Source organism: Heteronotia binoei, chromosome 7 (genome assembly GCF_032191835.1).
Source record: "Heteronotia binoei isolate CCM8104 ecotype False Entrance Well chromosome 7, APGP_CSIRO_Hbin_v1, whole genome shotgun sequence".
In the NCBI taxonomy this organism is placed as follows: Eukaryota; Metazoa; Chordata; class Lepidosauria; order Squamata; family Gekkonidae; genus Heteronotia; species Heteronotia binoei.
In genome coordinates, this window is record NC_083229.1 from 55,945,193 (window position 1) to 55,964,178 (window position 18,986).

Sequence of the window (18,986 nt, forward strand, 5' to 3'; positions counted from 1 at the left end):
GTGGTAATGTGTCTCCGGTAAAGCCACTTTAAAAGAATAGTCACTTAAATTTCTTTGAGTGTAGTTTTAAAACAACAGAAGTCATTTGTTAATGTTTAGAGATGACTTATATGGAAATTTACATCTTGGTGTAATTTTTTGTGTAATTTCAAACAGAAGTGTTTCTTCAATATCAATTAAAGAAGCTTATATTGAGCTCTTACCTTGACAAGTATTTCTGTATTTCAATACTTGCATAGATTCAAACCATTTAATAAAACCTTTATGTAAGTGACCTATACAAAAATAAGATTGGAATTATTTTTGCATGATGGTCAGGAAATCAGCACAACCTGGTAGGAAAGACAGGAAATTGTAAATTAAAATTTTAGTAGCAACAATGAGTATTCATGCCTAGTTCAGTATCATTGCATTCTGGTCAGATAGCAAACAAGAGAATATGAGTGCTTTAAAAAAAATAAACTTACAAAGGAGCTTTTTGTAGTTGTCAGTGAAACAGTTGTCTTCAGCAGACATTGGTGTTTGCCATTTGGTGCCCGTGTTAGAGCTACTTTATGCTTTTTTATTTTTTAGCATTCATTTAGACTGAGATCATACTCCCACTGAGTAAAATACTCATACTTCATCTGTGTAGGGAACAGTTAAGGTGGCCATGCACAAAATTGACAGCTGCAGGAACTATATTCCTAATTTTTGATACCATATATCAAAGGAATTTACACACGTAACCCTTCCACACAGACTTAAATGGAGTGTAACAACAGTATCAATTTACTCTTAATGGTTAAGAAAGATACTTTTACATATTAGTCTTATACTGTTTTTTCCCTGTAATTAAATCCAAGCATACTGTGACCTATAAACTTAGCTTGTTATTACTATTTAGTAATATGAAAGTTGTGTTTCTATCTTGTTTTATACTGTATTAATCTGTTATTTTTATGCCAATAAAGGCTGACTTGACTTGACTTACTATTTAGTCTTTGTATATGTTAAAACAGCTTCATTAAGTTGTATGCTGTACAGGCATCTGCCTATGTGTATGGAATGTTAACTTCCATTTCTATGTATCTGAAGAAGTGTGCTTGCACATGAACGCTCATAGTTTATAAACTTCTATTGGTCTTAAAAGGTGCCACTGGACTCAACATTTGTTCTATTTCAGGCTCTCATGACACATTTATGGATTATACATATAATTATCAGAAGATAATTCTCATAGGTATAGTACAGGGGTGGCCAAACTTACTTAACGTAAGAGCCACACAGAATAAAAATATAAAGTAATGTTTAAGTGTTGTGAATTCCAGTGCTTTATGCCATTGTACTGAATAGGTTTATGAAGGAATTCTACACTGTCTCTTGAAAGATATTATCAAATTGCAAATAACAGTCCTTGCAGCTGTCTTTTCTTATGAGTTTGTTTGTTTAATATTCCTTATGTGGGTTTCATTTATATTTATGTGTGTTTTATTTTCTTATGTGTGTATTATTATTGCTTATGTATATTTTATTATTATTTATTTATTTATTTTTAATAATATTTATTTATCATATTATGCATTATCCTCTTTTTTCCACTGGAACAATAAGTAGTGTTCCTTTCCAAATAATTAAATGGATACAAGCACAACCATACATATCAAGAGCAGGATTATGGCACCTATTGCATAGGAGAAACCTTTCTCCTTGGCAAATAAGCACAAAAAATGGGAAAGGGGTATTAAGTATAATTGTCTGAACCTGTATGTGAGTCCTCTTGAGGTGTTAATGCAATATTTTGTTGAAATGTGTGTATATAATTTGATAGCATTGCCTTCACTGTGTATGCATCTGAAATTGTTGCTCATATGCCTTGTACATGGCAATGCATGAGTACGACTATATGTACACAGCAGGTAGTACAAGGGAAAATGGGGTCAGTGGCAAGAACACATTGCCTATGTAGCTACATGCAAGGTAGAGGGAAAGAAGCCGTTAGGCTTGGCCTGGACTCATATTTGCTTGCTAATCCAATTCTTTCAGATGTAAATTCTGGGTCAGAGAAAGATTTTCAGATCCCAAATTTTTAGCAGATAGACTATGACAGAAATGAAGATTTGTATTTTATGCATAATTATTCACTTCAAATGTGTGATGTAATCCTGTCACATTCTTAACAATGAATAGTACAACCAGTCCTTGTAATTAGAAGCACAACTTTCATATGGAGCACACGTACAAATTATTCCTGTCATTTCTTATGCTTGACTTTTCCCACATAGAATCGTCAGCCACTGATAAATCAGATCAGCAATGTTCCCAATATGAACATGCCTCTGAGACCTGGAGTACCAACACAGGTGAGGGAGCAGGTATTGAAGATTTTCTATTCTAAATATTTTATTAAGTTGCACCGGCCCTACAACTCTACCGCTACAGCACTGTGTTCTGACACTGCTAATTCCACTTCTTCCTGTTTAGTCATGTATAGGAATACTGTAGTGATTTAGCCATATGCTGAGCAGAAAGTTAGACAACATGTTTCACCAGAAGCTGTAGGTTCTTTTGCCTGACCTGTTCTTCAGCGTAGCCTTTTGTGAGTGTTTTTTGTTTCCGTACATTGCTTAGATGAGCAGTGTTTCCTAAGCAGACCACATTAAAAGAGAGTACAGGTCATACAATAAAAGCTGTTAAGTCTGTATTCTTCAAGATAAATTGAATAATGTACATCAGCAATAATCGTTTCAGTATGAGAGCAATATGTACCCAATGAACCAATTTTAATATTAACAGTATAACAGATTACTGAGAACCAAGGTCAGCAGTTTTTAAACTCCCTTTTAAAGTTTTCACTTGCTAGAGAAAATTATTCTAAGTAATGTAAATCAGAGTGGTTATAGCTTTGTCTTGGGGTTTCAAACTTTCTTTGTCAGGACTATGAGATAGAGCTCAAAATGCCAGAATTTTTTTATGAGTAAACTGGTCCAGGGGATCTTTGCTCACATTTTAATGGATCAGGAGAGTATAGTACTACAGGAGATGAGTCCAGAAATTGTGAGCAGCTGTCACAGATACAGCTGTGAATTCCCAACCATTGGGTTTCAAGGCACTGGAAAGTACAGGGCACGACTTGAACAGGCATACTCATAGACTTCTGTATGTGAAGCATCATTTGTGAATAATTGTAACTTGCAAAGAATAACTTGTAACTTGCTAAGAAAAAAGCCAATCAGTATTCTAATCAGTGTAACTTATTTGTACAATGTACAGTTTGGGGAAGAACAAAATGTGATTTAGGCATCAACAAAAATTGTCTTATTATAAGAATTTGATTCTGTTACCTCTGCTTTTGGTTTGGAATGTCACACCTGAGATTGTAATGATATTACTCAGTCAGTGTCTGGAAAGTCCTTGTTAATCATGCTTTGATACAATTTTTGCTTGCCTTTCAGGGACCTATCAATGCACAGATGGTGGCCCAGAGGCAGAGGGAGATGTTGAGCCAGCATCTGAGACACAGACAGATGCAGCAGCAAGTACAACAGCGAACCTTGATGATGCGAGGACAGAGCATGAATATGACACCAAGTATGGTGGCTTCTGGTGGCATACCAGCAACAATGAGCAGCCCACGGATTCCCCAGGCAAACCCCCAGCAGTTTCCTTTTCCTCCAAACTATGGTATTGGTCTTATACTTTAAGCACCTTCTACCACCCTTTATTTCCTAGCATCCTCCATTTCTGGATTACTACTCTTCAGTGCCAGATCCTTGAATGACTTCTGGCTAAGCCTAGTTAACTGGTGATAGTGAATGTTCTAAGAGTAAGTGGGTCCTGGAGCTTGTGCAGGAGGAAAATGACCAAATTGTAGTTCTGTTTTATTATGGCTTTTCTTCAGAGAAAGCAGTTATAGGAAATCTTTAATAGACAAGCTTATTTCAATGTAAAAGGGACAATCAGATGCTTACTTAGCTTAAAACTTATTGCAGTCCTAAAAACAAACAGCATATTGGTTCTACTGTTAAAATTAAACTTCCTCATTTTCTTAGTATTTTTCTCACTGGACTGCTAAAATTAAAAATGTATTTCCTTAATTTTTGTATTTGAAGGGTTTTTTGTCTGTTAGGTTCCCATTATAAACAAAACTGCATGAGATAAGGCTTATTTGGGCATAGTCATTGGTTTCTATCTGGGGGGAGGGGCTAAAAAAGTAAGATCTCTCCCACAAGTAAGATCTCTATGGAGCTCCCATTCCAGCAGCTTTTCTAATGGCAGCCCCTTTTTATTCAGCATGGAAGTCTGCAGACACTATTGTATTGTGGGTGGAGGGAGGGGAATAAACAATGTATGTGTGTCAGCCTGATTGAATCACCTGTTCAATCCTATAGGACTAAATCAGCAGCCTGATCCTGGCTTCACTGGAGCCACCACTCCCCAGAGTCCTCTGATGTCCCCAAGAATGGCCCATACCCAGAGTCCCATGATACAGCAGTCTCAGGCCAATCCTGCCTACCAATCCTCTACTGAGATAAACGGATGGGCACAAGGAAATATGAGTGGAAACAGGTACGGGGGGTGGGGTGTCAATATCTGTTTGACTCATAGCATGTCCATTTCAGCTATTGTCTTCTGTACTCATTCAACAATCATCCCGTGAGTGTTTTCTGTGATGAGTAAGGAATAGTTGTGATGTATGAACCTGGTTTTGAAATGTGTGCATAGCCACAAGACCATTACATGTATTTCTCACTTTGTGATGGGCTTTTTCCAGTAAACTCAACTGCATTACTGTGGAAGACTTCAGTCTCTGAGGAATTAACTCATAGTAAAATAAATGTATAATCAAAAGCCATGTACATAAAACTACATTAAAATTATAATTATGAAGTCTGTTTTTAAATTTTTTTCATCCATTTGTAAATTCTGGTCTGGCACCTTCTGAAGCTGCTTTCTGCTCAGTTTTGAGTTTTCATGGCAAGAGCACTCTTGTTGCTAGTTAGGAACAACATTGCCTAGGATGGTCAAACTATAGCTCAGGCGCCACATGTGGCTCTTTCAGACATATTATGCAGCTCTTGAAGGTTGTACCACCCTGTCAGCCAGTTTGGAGAAGGCCTTTGTCTCTTTAAATCCCTTCTCTAAGCCAAGCCAACCAGCAGGGGGAGAGGAAGGGGAGCTTGGAGAATGCATTTAAAGTTAAAGTTGCTTTCTTTCCATCTCTCCCTCCCCCGTGTATATTTTCTTTCTTTCTTTCTTTCTTTCTTTCTTTCTTTCTTTCTTTCTTTCTTTCTTTCTTTCTTTCTTTCTTTCTTTCTTTCCTCCTTTCTTTCTATTTCTATCTATCCCCTCCCTCTTCTCTAAAGTTCAGTGTGTTCTCTGCTCTAATGCTGCACTGGTCAGCTGACTTGCTTGGAGAAGTTCCTTCTGCAAGCCAAGCTGACTGGCATGGGAGCATGGGGGGCTTGGAGAATACATTTAAAGGTTCTTTCTTTCCACCTTTGCATCCCTCCCCCATCGATTTGCTTTCTTACTGCCGTTCTCTCTCTTTTCCCTTCCTTTCTCTCTCTCTTTCCCCCCCTCCCATCAGTTTGTTTTCTTTGTTTCTCTTTCTCTCTCTTTCCCCCTCCCTCCCCATCTACTTGCTTTCTTTTCGCCTTTCTTTCTCCCTCCCTCCCTCCCTTTCTTTCTTTCTCTCTCTCTTCCTCCCTCCCTCCTCCTTCCCGCCACCCCATCTGTTTGCTCTCTCTGCTTTTCTTTCCACCTCACCTCTCTCCTTCTCTTTCTGTTTCCTTCTCATTTGTTTCCAATTGAGAGACCCAGAGAATGCTTGCCATCATATATCACTTTCAATAACAATTTCAGGAAACAATTCTAGTTATCTAGTTCAGTTTATTACCATCAAAGATCAGTTAAAAATTGAAATAAATGAGATGTGTCAGCAGCTCAAGGCTGCTTGCATTTTTGCCTGATGCACACTTTCTGTGTGTGTAATATTATCTCTCTCTGTGTGTAATAATATACAGTTGCACAGTGAATCAGGCAGGGGCATGATTGACATCTCAGGAGCTGGCAGGTCAGAGTGAGCTGTGCTATGATTTCCCTTAATTTCAGCATTAGATTCATCCATCTAATGCTTGCTGTGACTTCAGCTTGACTATGGACTTCAGAGAGAAAAAGTGCTGGGGGTTTTGTTTGTTTGTGGTTTTGCCTTTGTTCCAAGATGCACTTTTTACAGAAGTGCTACATCTGTGCAGTAAGCAGCTGACTCCTGCAAATTCTGCCCCCCAATATCATATTTGCAGGCCTAATCCTGTTAGTTAAAGAAGCAAAGGGATGTGTGCTTTTGTACTGCTATCAGGCCTTAAATGCTGAAAATGTTCCCCCCACTTGCACTGATGGATATATCCATTGATCTTTTGAAGTTTTCAGTAATACAGGCCAAAGTACTAATAACTTAATTTGTTTTGATTCTTACATAGTGACATGATATTTTGTCCCATAGCATGTTTTCACAACAATCTCCACCACACTTTGGGCAGCAAGCAAACACCAGCATGTACAATAACAACATGAACATCAATGTATCCATGGTGACCAACACAAGCGGTATGAACAACATGAACCAGATGACAGGGCAGATCAGCATGACCTCAGCAACCTCTGTGCCTACATCAGGGTTGTCCTCCATGGGTCCTGAGCAGGTGAGAATAATCAGATGAGGGTTCTTGGCTAATGTAACTGCTTTTAAACTTTTTATTCTTATTCTAATGCTGTGTGAATCCTACTTGGTGGTTTTGAGAAGGGAAACAGGGACTTCTGTTTAGGTGCTTGGATGAAAGAGTGTGGAGCCTTGTCCTTTCAATGGTAGTCTCCAAATATTTAGCACATTGGCATCTTGGATCAACCAAGTTGGTCATCATTCATGTGTATTTGAGTTGGCATCCCAGCAGTGTTGGCTGAGAATGCAGCACAGCAGCAGATAAGAACTGAGCTTGTTTTTTTATGATGGTAAGTGTTTATGTGTAGCTCAGCCTCACCTATGTTGGTCTTTAAGCTTTATTTACATAGTGTCAAGTTAAGGCTACAAAACAGTTTGTACAGATACCTTGGGCAGTGCACACAAAAACAGGAACTGAAGACTAAGCACCCCATTGCTTGCTCACTTGCTTGCTTACTCACGCACTCACAGTATTTCCTACAGATAGATCCAGGTGGGCAGCCGTGTTGGTTTAAAACAATAGAACCAAGTAGGAGTCCAGTAGCACTCTTAAGACCAACAAAGTTTTATTCAGACTGTAAGCTTTCGTATGCATGCGTACTTAATCAGACAATGGAATGGGATACAGTGAGTAGAGCTACATATAGCTGGTGGACAGTGGTTAAGAATGCAAAGTGGTACAAAGGTAGAATCCAATGGCAAAATAGTGAAATTAACAAACTGAAAGAACATTTGGTCTGGATTGCATTTCCGTTGGAAACCAATAAAACAGTAACATGTCAGAATGGGAGAATGATGGTGAGAATGTCATAAGGCAGTAATTGCAGCCTGTTAATTGCTCTATTGCTTGCAAGTTGCTAGTATTTCCCGCAGTCTGCATGGTGCTTTGCTACTTGTAAGATTTCATTGGTTCAGTGCTTCCTCCTAGTGGTGTTGTACAAAACCTTTATAATTGTGGGGGTACAACAAAAGCAATTGTTTTGGTTTGACATTTTAACAACTTCCCTAAAGACATCTTCTTGCAGTGTGACACTAAAACTAAAGGAATAGAGGTGGCACAAGGATGCCTCTGCACAAAAGACAGAGGGGGGGAAATTGCCTTGATGGCACTCTGAAAGGCACTTATCTTGGCTGCTTCCTTTATTAAAGCATATGGGGTGTGGGCAAAAGTGTGTCTCACTGGGTTTTCTTTTTTTAAAAAACCCTTCAGATTTCCTGACTAACTTTCAAATTAAATTTAGGTGAATGATCCTGCTATGAGAGGAGGCAATCTGTTTCCAAACCAGCTACCTGGAATGGATATGATAAAGCAGGAGGGAGATGCATCACGGGTAAGAAAACATTCACATTCCAACTGTGTTTTTTAGAAGACAAGAATGGATATAACATTCTTTTGTCTCAAGTAATGCTACTATTCCAAGGGGCTCTTTTAAAAAGTTAGATTACTTCTTCTACTCAAGGGCAGAATGATACCCAGAGACAGCTCTCTACAAGACAAGCCCAAAGAAAATGACAGCAGAACACTACTGGTGAGCACCCACAGCTCACAACTCAAGCCAATTCAATGCATTTTTAATGACCTCACTTCCCTCATACAGACATGGGGGGGGGGGGGGCAACCGTTTCTTGCTTACAGACAGCCTGTTAACTTAAATAACTTCTCACCCACAATGATAAACTACTTAACAGTAACATGCACTCTGGTACCAAGGCCTGCAACAAACCGAGATGCCAATTTTGCTCTCCTATAGATCCTAGCAACACCATCAGTGCACCAAGCAACATTACTTGTATCATGTCAGCTTAATACTGATCCTCTAATATGATTTATTCTATCACATGTCAGCAATGCCCTTCCATGCTGTACACTGGACAAATGGAACAACTTTCCAGGACATTAAGTTGCTGACTTAAGAGTAGCAATTCCCTTACAAAGGAATTTCGGAGGACTGTAGAAAGAGAGCCTGATGAATTGTAACTAATAATGAAACTCAAGACAGTACATCCACGTGAACGTCATAGAGACCCTAGGTTTCCTGTCTCATTACCAGTGCTGATTTACCCACACCTATTTGCCATCTGCATATCCCACCTAATACAATCATGCCTGCTGTTGTCAGTAACCTGCTATTGTTACTCAACATTTGAAATTGCTCCACTTTTCAGTATATAGGACAGATGGACTCACATTCTAGCTGTATCTAAAGCGGGCAGTGACTCATGAAAGCCACAAATGTTGTTAGGCTTTAAGGTGCTACTGGACTCTTGTTCTTTTCTTCTTCCATCCAAGATTGTCCTTGAAAATGGGATGCAAATCTTTTTTGCTTGACAGTTGAATATGCCTGAATCCTGAATGTAACACCAGAATAGATTACTGTGTGTGACATCATTTATTAACTTAGCTGGGTCATGGGTTGTGATTCTATCTGTTTCTCAACTGCATGAGTCTGTGCCTGTTGATTCATTGATCTGTGAAATGGTTTCTCCTCCTGCCTTTCCACTTAAAACCATCCAGAATAGCTTGAAAGTTACCTTAAGGGTTGTTAATGTTTGCAGAACATACATGCATGCATGCTTACTTCAATATCAGTACAGAGACTGCTTTCTCTTTTGTGTTGCAGAAATATTGCTGACCCTGAAGATTGCTGATTTCTTCAATTAACAAGGCTGGCAAGCCCAAACTACTTAGTAGTTTGAAGAGCTGCATATTTTGTTTTGCCCCAACTGTTCTGCCAGCCAGTTCTGCTGGAGAAAGTATAGTGCTGCAAACAGAACACCACTCTCAGTGGAGATGAAACAGTTGTTGGTGGAAGAGCAGCCTCCTCTTTGACAGTCTGAAGCTAGCATACAGACAGTTGCTCAGTCTGTTCACTGCATTCACCTTAGTGCAACTTAGATCTCTCCTGCAAAGTAAATGTTGATAGCCAGTTTTCATAAACCATGTCAGATTGAATGTATTTAAATGTATGTATTTAAAGAAAAACAACCATGCTCTCATTTCTGTTCTTTTTGGTTTGGTAGATCCCTGGTATCTTTCTTTGTTTTCCTTAGCTACTCAGTCTGGTGCAAAGGATTCAGTTCCATCTGGAAATTAGTTGTTTCATAATATATCCTCCACTTTGGTAGAGGAGGAGTGAGATAGATGATGAGTTCAGTGGTGGGTGGCAAACTAAGAGTGTAGACATCTAAGTACCTGGTATGGAGGGAGATATCTAGTGAATAGATAATACTAAGGTAGAAAATAAAACCAGTCAGTTTTGAATAAGTTTCAATATGTAAAGGGGCTAAAATATCCCCTGAGAGGGCTGTTTTATATTTTGGTTACTTTGACTCAAATCATGAATCAAAATACAATTTCAGTTTCCATTTTAACTGGTTTCATAATAATTAAGTAAACATCCCTTTCCTTGTGCTTTTCCCTGCCCTCATTCTGTTTGTATTTCTAATAGGGTAGAGAAATGAGTACCCCCATCGTGTCCCTAGGTCTGTTACCTGTGTTCTAGGTTGGTGGTAACTAATTGCTGAGTAACAGCTTTAAATGAGGGTGCATCTATTGGTGATGGAAGTGGCAGGATTGAGGCATAATGTCAGATCTAAAGACATCTGATTTAAAAAAAAATTGTTTTCCTGTATCCATAATGGAAAAGCAATGACTTAAGCTATGACAGATATCACTACAGAATTAACCATCATGTTCTAATTATTTTTGAAGCAGTGTGGACTATGAGGAAGTTTTGTAAGGTACATAAAAAACAGTTTCTGTGTAAACAAGCAATAATTTAAGTTGAAAACTTTAGTGTTTTAATTGTATAATTTTGTGAGGTATACATGTTGTGGAGTTGATTTCCAAATGAGGTACTTCAGTATTAAATTAGATATCTTCATAGCTGTGTGTGTCTCCTGGGGGAAAAAAGTGTTTTGTAAAGGATCACAATGCCTTGATTAGACCTAATTTGTAGGCTTGAGACTCTTTCATTTTCTAAACCTTGCAATTCTGCTCATAGAAGTCATTTATCTAATATTATATGCAGCCACTGTAGGAGCCGACTTTTTTGTATGTTTTTATTCTTTCTTAATGAATCGTAGAGAAACTGCTATTCAGCAGGCCACTCTTAAAGTGGTTTTATTGTTGCCTGCTGTGGTTGTTATAAACTGGCATCAGTTTCTGAGGACTTGAAATATCAGGAAACTGATTGTTTTCAACTTCCTGTTTCTCTTTCCCACCACCATGCACAGTTTCTTGTCCCCACAATCCACACAACTTCATGCCTGAGCTCAAATTTTGGATGTTCTTTAAAATGCAATGCATTTTTTACTAACTTGATCTTCATTCATGTCTTTGGGAGTGGAAGGTTTGTTATCTTGGTCTCATTTAGTCATGATGAAGGTTAAAATATACAAAGAATCTGACTTGCATAGAATGCTGAAGACAATATACAGAAAGCATTTCTAACCATTTGTTACCTGTTGAGTGACCTTACACAGGGAGAAATGTTCTTCTCAGCATTCACCACTGTATCAATTAAAGTTGAAAGTAACTGTTCAGACAACTGAGCCATCTGGTGGAAATCTAAAGTAGATATCAGCCCTGAGCTCCATAACATTGGAAAAAATTACTTTTTAAAAGATGCCTGACAAATTTATGCAAGAAGTATACTAAAAGGAATTGGGACTCTTCTGCATTGGTTTAATTTAAAAATAGTTTACCTTTTAACTCCTTTAATTATTATTCCTCCAACATTTTCTAATCGACCCATACAGAAAATAGTGAACTCAGTACTTTTCAAAGACCATCTGGAATTTTCTTTGAGACTTCAAGCCAGTTGAAAAATGAGAGCATTTGTGTATATCACAGTTTTCTTGGATTCATACAAATTTAATCTAAAGACATTAATCAAAGAAAACAAGTTCAGGCATTTTTGGATTCTCTTAATGACATTAGAAACAAAGTAAAAAGCTGCCAAATCAATTTCTTTTTATAATCAGTATTTTTTACTTAGTACATGGTATAGTTAGAAAAAATCACTGGGTTTTATGTTGTTGAAACCTAATCAGTGCCTGTTCATATTACTTGAATGTGAAAGGCACGCAGTAGGAAAGATTCATATACACAACCAGCTCCATGCAACAATGCTCCCATCAATCAAGTTCAGGTAAAGCGATAGTTTAAATCAAGAAATGTATCATTTTCAACAGGTAACAAGTTACTCAAAGTTTTAAAATATCCGCCCCCATCAATCCTTTCTATTGGTCTATAGTTACTGAAAACAATGTTTTTGCCATTTATACAATGCGTTTTTAATCTGTGTTTTAAAAAAATGGAGTTCATATGGGCTTATCACAGGAAAAGAGTGGTTCAGCTCTACTTGCAAAACCCAAAGATACACAATCAGTTTTGAAATGCAACTTAAGCCATTAATTGTTGGTGTGAATTTAAAGTTTTCTAGTATTTGTATGGTAGTATTGCTGCCTAAGAGCAAAAGCATTCTCTGCACAAAAGAAAAAAATACTGTAGTGGCTTTGGTTTTTAATTAGAATTTTCTCCCTGGTGTTTCTTTGTAGACTAAAACAAAATCTTTTCAGTTTCTTACTACAGGTAAAGCTATGTGCAAGAACCTCAAAATGCTAAAATCTAGCATAATGCCTTAGATCTGTTTTTAAGTCTTGTATATTCCTACATAGCTGTCTGATGTATTATATTTGTATAGTGAATTGTGTACAATTTTGGAATAAGCGCATCATCACTTAGCTTTCAGTCATTGAATAGAGATGATGGAAACATTTCTTCTGACATTTGACTCTCATTTAATTTGTTTCCCTTTTTTGTCATTTGTGGGTTTTATTTGTACAGTTCCTCATGAAGTTGCATCTGAGATGTGTATGAGTGTGTGTATATGAAAAGATTATACGAGGGTAAAACTAAGCAATATATAAACTATGGTTCTTCAGGAGAAAGCTTACAGTGTTTTCAGGTTGTGATTTATTTTCAAAACTGAGTTGACTCTGAACATCACTTTGTTCACCTGCATTGATGTTTGTATTTCTAGTGTGAGCAGTTTATGCAAAGGTAGATATATTCAGAGAAATTTTAAATACATTTATGCAAGTTAATATTGCTTTGCTGATGCTATTTGCTTATTTGATGTTAAATAATGCTATTGTAAATAAAGAATTCTGTTATTGCATCATTTAATAAATTTTAATGCCTTCGGGTTTTACATGGCTTTGGACATTGCAACATTTCCTCTGTGTATATTCACTGCTGTGCTGAAAAGTCAAAGCACTTGTGGCCAGGGAGTGGGGGGGGGGGGGGAGAATCTGTTGGGCCCGGGAGTCTTGAATTCAATCCCATCTTCCTTACTGACCCTCAGTTTTGCTTCCAACCCCCAGCTAACAAGCTCAGTCATTCTAATAATGGTCTCTAGACCTTGATAATTATTTGTGTTATTTAAAATGTTTTTATACTGTTTCTCCACTCCCCTGTGAAATTTATTTGGTGCACATTAAACCCTTAAACATTAAAGATAAAGGTAGTCCCCTGTGCAAGCACCAGTCATTTCCAACTCTGGGATGATGTCGCATCATGATGTTTTCACGGCAGACTTTTGTTTTATGGGGTGGTTTGCTGTTGCCTTCCCCAGTCATCTACACTTTCCCCCCAGCAAGCTGAGTACTCATTTTACCAACCTCGGAAAGATGGAAGGCTGAGTCAACCTTGAGCCAGCTACCTGAACCCAGCTTCTGCCGGGATCAAACTCAGGTCATGAGCAGAGAGTTTGACTGCAGTACTGCAGCTTTACCACTCTGCGCCACGGGGCTCCTCCCCAAACATTAATACCCTATAAATAAGCCAACAAATTTGTAATCTACAGAATAAGCATAGGTAAAGCCAGCAAACCTTAAGATTAATATAACATCAGAGGAATCTTAAAAACCATCCAAAAATAAGCTAATCAACTCCAGATGGCTGGATGAATACAAAAAGCTTTAGCCTGGTTCCAAAATACTATTGGGTTAGGAGTTAGGTGAAATGTCAAGAGGAGAGAAAATCCTTTATTTGTGATCACCATCTCACCTAACAAGCATACAATGACTTCTGAAGATCTTAACATTCCATTCATATGGGAGTAGATTGGCTCTGAAACACTCAAGTCCCCAGGCCATTAAACACTTGATAGGTAATACTATAAATCAGTGGTCTCCAATATGGCGTCTTTCCTGGCACCTACCAAGTGGTTTTTTTAGAAAATGGACAAGACCAAGAGGGGCTTCTGCCCAGCAAGATTTCTACTTGGCCACTGGAGGTCTGATTGTGCAGATTGTTTTTTAGAGTTGAGCAGTAGCTGCCACCCAAAGCAGAAGGATCTTCATTTCATGACTGAAGGTAAGTGCATGTATGCAAAAACATTTTAAAATAGTGTTAATTTAAAAGACATATTTTAAAACAAAGCTTTTGCCTGAATTATTGAAGAGTTGCTATTAGAGTTCTGCATATATCTTCACTCCCCGATATTTTGTGGTTGGCAGCACCTCCTGCAGCAGCCATTTTGTAATTGCAATCACCACCATGTGTCAGAATTCCAGAGGTGCCTGCAAGCTCAAAGAGGTTAGGGACCCCTGCTCCAAACTGTACAAGAACCCAGAGTATAGTTTTAAAGACTATTGTGATGTGATGTCTACAGTCTGTATCCAGTCCTTAGAACCAGTGGGAGCTTCCAAACTGGGTTCACACTGCAGCAATCTAACTAGGATATGGCCTGCTCAAGAATGGACTTAACTGGTAAACCAGTATAAGTAAGTAAAAGAAAATAACATGAAACCTACACATCTGCAAACCTGGATCTAGAAGTGCTCTCAAACTGCTAAACTTTGCTCCTTAAGGAAAGTGTGTTCCCATCAGGAGTAGGCTTAAATCCAGCAGCATTTTCAGCTCTATCACCAACCAACAGTACTTCGTCTTACCTAGACGGAACTTCCATTGCAGTAAAAGTAGAACACATGAAGAAGAAAATACTGGATTTATATCCCGCCCTCCACTCCGAATCTCAGAGCGGCTCACAATCTCCTTTACCTTCCTCCCCCACAGCAGACACCCTGTGAGGTGGATGGGGCTGAAAGGACTCTCACAGCAGCTGCCCTTTCAAGGAAAACTCCTGCGATAGCTATGGCTGACCCAAGACCATTCTAGCAGGTGCAAGTGGAGAAGTGGGGAATCAAACTTGGTTCTCCCAGATAAGAGTCTGCACACTGAACCACTACACCAAACTGGCTTTCTGCCCTGTACTGAATCAGGCAATTGGTCTGTCAAGGTCCAGGTTGTCTGTTCTGGATGCAGCTGTCCAAGATCTCAGGCAGTAATATTTCACATAACCAGGGCTTTTTTGTAGAAAAAGCCCAGCAGGAACTTATTTGCATATTAGGCCACACCCCCTGACACAAAGCCAGTCAGAACTGTGTTCCTGTGCATTCAAGCTCAAAAAAAGCACTGCACATAACCTGCTTCCAGATCATCTTCATCCAGAATACCAGGGGCCCTCAAAATAGTGCGCTTATGCATCTGAAGCCTGTGAGCCAAATCTAGCCCCTGAATGATTACCAACTGACACCATAAGTCATTGTTGCCCTAGCCAATCTTCCCTGTGTTCTCTTCTGATATTTATTTCTTGTGACCTAAAGCAGAACAAAGCAAGGACAGACCAGTGGGACATGTGCCTCTCTCCTCTAGGCCATTCAGAAGTAGTAGATTTCTTTTACTATACATATAAACATGTTTTTATACATTTTTGCATCACCCTGAAAAAAAGTCCTACAGCTTGTGAGCACTGTGTAATGTTTTGGTTAGTCTTATGAGATCCTGTCAATACTTTTGCTTTCTAATAGACCAATGTAGCTGCACATTTTATAAAAAGACAATTTTAATTTAAAGCGATTTTCGTTGTCTTTTTAATAGCAAAATCATTATCTCCTGGGTATTAATTACTATTGCAATTTCACACTTGACAGAAGAAATATATAACTGTTTATGCCCCATAGTATAGAATGTCTGCAGTTTTTAACAAGTGCTGGTGGAATCCATAGGGCAATGGACACTTACTTGAAAACGTCCTTGAACTCAATTTGTGTCATTTTCACTTAATAAGAAAAGTGAGGTGGCTCTGCTGCAGAATTTATTTTGAGTTGGTCTCTTTATTATCTTAACCATACTCTTTATAAAATTGGCTACAAGAACACTTTCTGAAAGTAGCCATACTCTTATGAAATGGGCACTAAGAGCTCTTCAGCTCTAAGTTCTTCAAACACCTTAAGCCTCTATTTTTCTCTCAGAGAAATGCCTGAGTGGGAAATCTGGGTTAGTGAGTAAAAGTTCATGAACTGTCTCAAGGCAGGAAAGCCTTATTTGGTATGATCCTTATATGGTATGACAGGAAGCAAGAGAACTAGCCATTTGTATAAGTAGGTTAAAGGTAAAAGTGAACTGAGGGCAATGTTTTGAGTTGGCAGTATTATTGTTTATATTAAAATGCAGCTGGAAGTTTTCTGGAATTCATAACATTAGAGGAAATAAAGATAAGTAATAAAGTTTTCCTTCAAAAGCCCAGGCAGTTGAGCACAGGCTGCTGGTTTGCACAAGAGGCTCCCTCTGTGTCGATCATGCCAAGCTAATATACTTAGAATCTGGGCTGGATGGCATGAGAGGCAGGGACCTCCATGCTGCTCAGCTCAGAAATAAACAAGCCTTTGTTAATTTCAAGCCTGATCTGAATAGAGACAGGAGACTGCCCCTCCGCTGATCAGGTCAAACAAATGGAACTTGGGACTTAGATTTGAAATGGGAAAATGTGACTAATAGGGTGAAGTCCCTACTGGGACATATTTTTTTCATAATGCCCTCTGCTTTATTGTAGAGCTATGCTTTATGCTTGACTGAATTCTAACTGTGTAACTGTTTTGTGAAAGTTATCTAAACTGTTTTATGTTTTGCTTTTCTATCCATATATTTTAAGCCTTCTGTCTAAAGGAGAAACTTGGAGTTTCATAAACAATAAAGTTTATCTATGAGGTTTTAAAACTTATTAGTAAGTATGTATTAGCCTTCTGATAACTGCAGGTTGTTTTGGTAACTGCAGGTTTTGGTTTTGGGTTTGTGTTGTTGGGTAACAAATAAAAATCCCGCAACAGGTTCATACTCTGTTCCAGCCGTCCTAGCTGTGCAAGCTCTCTTGCCAAGAAAAGGTCTTGGGCTCAGCCAGCAACTTACTGTTCAGAAATCTGTTCTTTTCTAACGATGCTTCTGATTGGCACTAGCCAATCCCGCAAGATTTGCTAAATGTTTGTCACAGATACAGGCACATTTGCATAAATATCAGATGAATATACAGATACATTTCCATAAATATCCTCAAGCATGATCTACTGTTTAGCTCCTCCCTCCATTGTAGTGGGGTTGTAGCATGGACTGGCCAGGACTCCTGGGTCTCTGGGTAAAGTGTATCCTCTACCCGCCCTCACTTTCTTCCTGCCCCATTCTCCTGCCTGCTCTTTCATACCATGCCTGAACCCCTTCCCCCCAATCCACCCCTCAATCTTGAAGGCAATAACTGCTCGTCCCAGGACTTAACTGCCAGCACTGGGCTTTAAAACAGAAATAAAATGGGTGGCTGACAGACTGCAGTACTGATCTTCCTCTCGGATGTCTTTGGAGCAGGAAGGCCCAGATGTGGGGGGGGGGGGGTGATGCTGTGCCCTTGATTAGTGTCCAGGGATCTAGTGGTGCCAGAAACCAGCTGCTGTAACCATATTACCATTAGGGGAAAATTGAAACTAAATTTAATTGTGCTTAAGAATATATTTATGCAAACATCTTTCCCTCTTATCAAATGCCATCATCTAGATCTTGTGAGGCTTCCTGTATTTAAGCAAAAGTTGGTTAGATCCTCCCCTAGAACAGAATCTAGGGCTATAAGCTGTGTTGTTTGCTTGGAAATCTCCTCCTGTACTATTACTAAGACATGTTCTCAGAGACCCCATTCTTGGTTCCAAGCTGGCTAGTCGAGGTGCTAAAATGGCATACTTTCCATACCTGAAATATTTTAGCAAATTCCAGATTACTAGAATGAGGGTGTCCTCCCTTTCACATCATATACATGTCCCTGGATATGTAGATCTCCAAGATTGGTCTAGAACAGACATAGAAATTCTCATTTATTTGTATCTCTTTCCCTCTCCAACACGCCCCCCTCCCCCAGAATTTCTCCTCAAGCTTTATATATGATTGCATCCCTATCAAGTTATGCCCATTGGTAAGATATTGTTTGTTGTTTCCTGTGGCATGTCTGATTCATTTTGGTTGTTTTTAACTTTATCAAATAATTGGCAACTGATGCTTTCAAAACATCTTGGACACAAATTCAGATCATTATGAAGCCGCCCTGAGCCACCTGGTGGGAAGGGCGGGATACAAATTACAAATAAACTAAACTAAAACTAAATTATAGTACCTAAAGATTACCCCATACACAGAAATCATTCCTGTTAGACCATCATAGCCCTACTTGTACCATTCCCTCAGCTCTTGCACAGATCCTTTCTGCATGAAAATGACAAGATGTTAAAAACAGGTGGAAGAACATTGCTGTACTATAGTGCAGGGGTGGCCAACGGTAGCTCTTCAGATGTTTTTTGCCTACAACTCCCATCAGCCCCAGGCATTGGCCATGCTGGCTGGGGCTGATGGGAGTTGTAGGCAGAAAACATCTGGAGAGCTACCGTTGGCCACCCCTGCTATAGTGCATAGGTGGCCAAACTTGTTTAACATAAGAGTCACATAGAATAAATGTCAGATGTTTGTGAGCCGCAAGAATGAACATAAAATGTTTAAGAGCCACAAGACAGGATGAAAGGAAAGGAGGAAAACAAATAGGGGAGGAAATGGAGAGAGAGAGGTAGAAAGAATGCAACTTTAAATTTATTCTCTAAGCCACTGTCTGCCTTGGCAAAGTGATTTAAAGAGACAAATGCCTTCTCCAAGCTGGCTGATGGGGTGTTGGGGGCTTTGAGAGCCACATAATGTGTGAAAGAGCCACATGTGGCTCCTGAGCCACAGTTTGGTCACCCCTGCTATAGTGTGTAATGTCCTGTGTAGATTTCTGAAAGAACAAAGCAGGGCTCTTGAAATTAATTGCTCAGAGTACTATTGTGCTTGTTTGCAGAACTGTCACACTTACCGTATGCTCTTGGTTTATTCAGTTATTCTGAAGTACTTTATCATATACTGTATCTATTCTGA

At 38.9% G+C, this 18,986-nt stretch overlaps 1 protein-coding gene across 5 annotated transcripts in view; it reads left to right on the forward strand.

Annotated features, from left to right (window-relative positions):
* NCOA2 (nuclear receptor coactivator 2) overlaps nt 1–12,924 on the forward strand; it is a 194,337-nt gene extending 181,413 nt beyond the window's left edge. For 3 of the 5 annotated variants that reach the window (XM_060243657.1, XM_060243659.1, XM_060243658.1), the window contains 6 exons: nt 2,265–2,354; nt 3,435–3,663; nt 4,371–4,548; nt 6,485–6,683; nt 7,942–8,031; nt 9,322–12,924. In XM_060243657.1, coding sequence (XP_060099640.1) covers nt 2,265–2,354; nt 3,435–3,663; nt 4,371–4,548; nt 6,485–6,683; nt 7,942–8,031; nt 9,322–9,333 — 798 coding nt within the window. In that variant the 3' untranslated portion in view covers nt 9,334–12,924. The remainder of the gene's footprint in view (nt 1–2,264; nt 2,355–3,434; nt 3,664–4,370; nt 4,549–6,484; nt 6,684–7,941; nt 8,032–9,321) is intronic. The other 2 variants (XM_060243660.1, XM_060243661.1) reach the window with 1 other exon arrangement.
* Nucleotides 12,925–18,986: the final 6,062 nt, after the last annotated feature.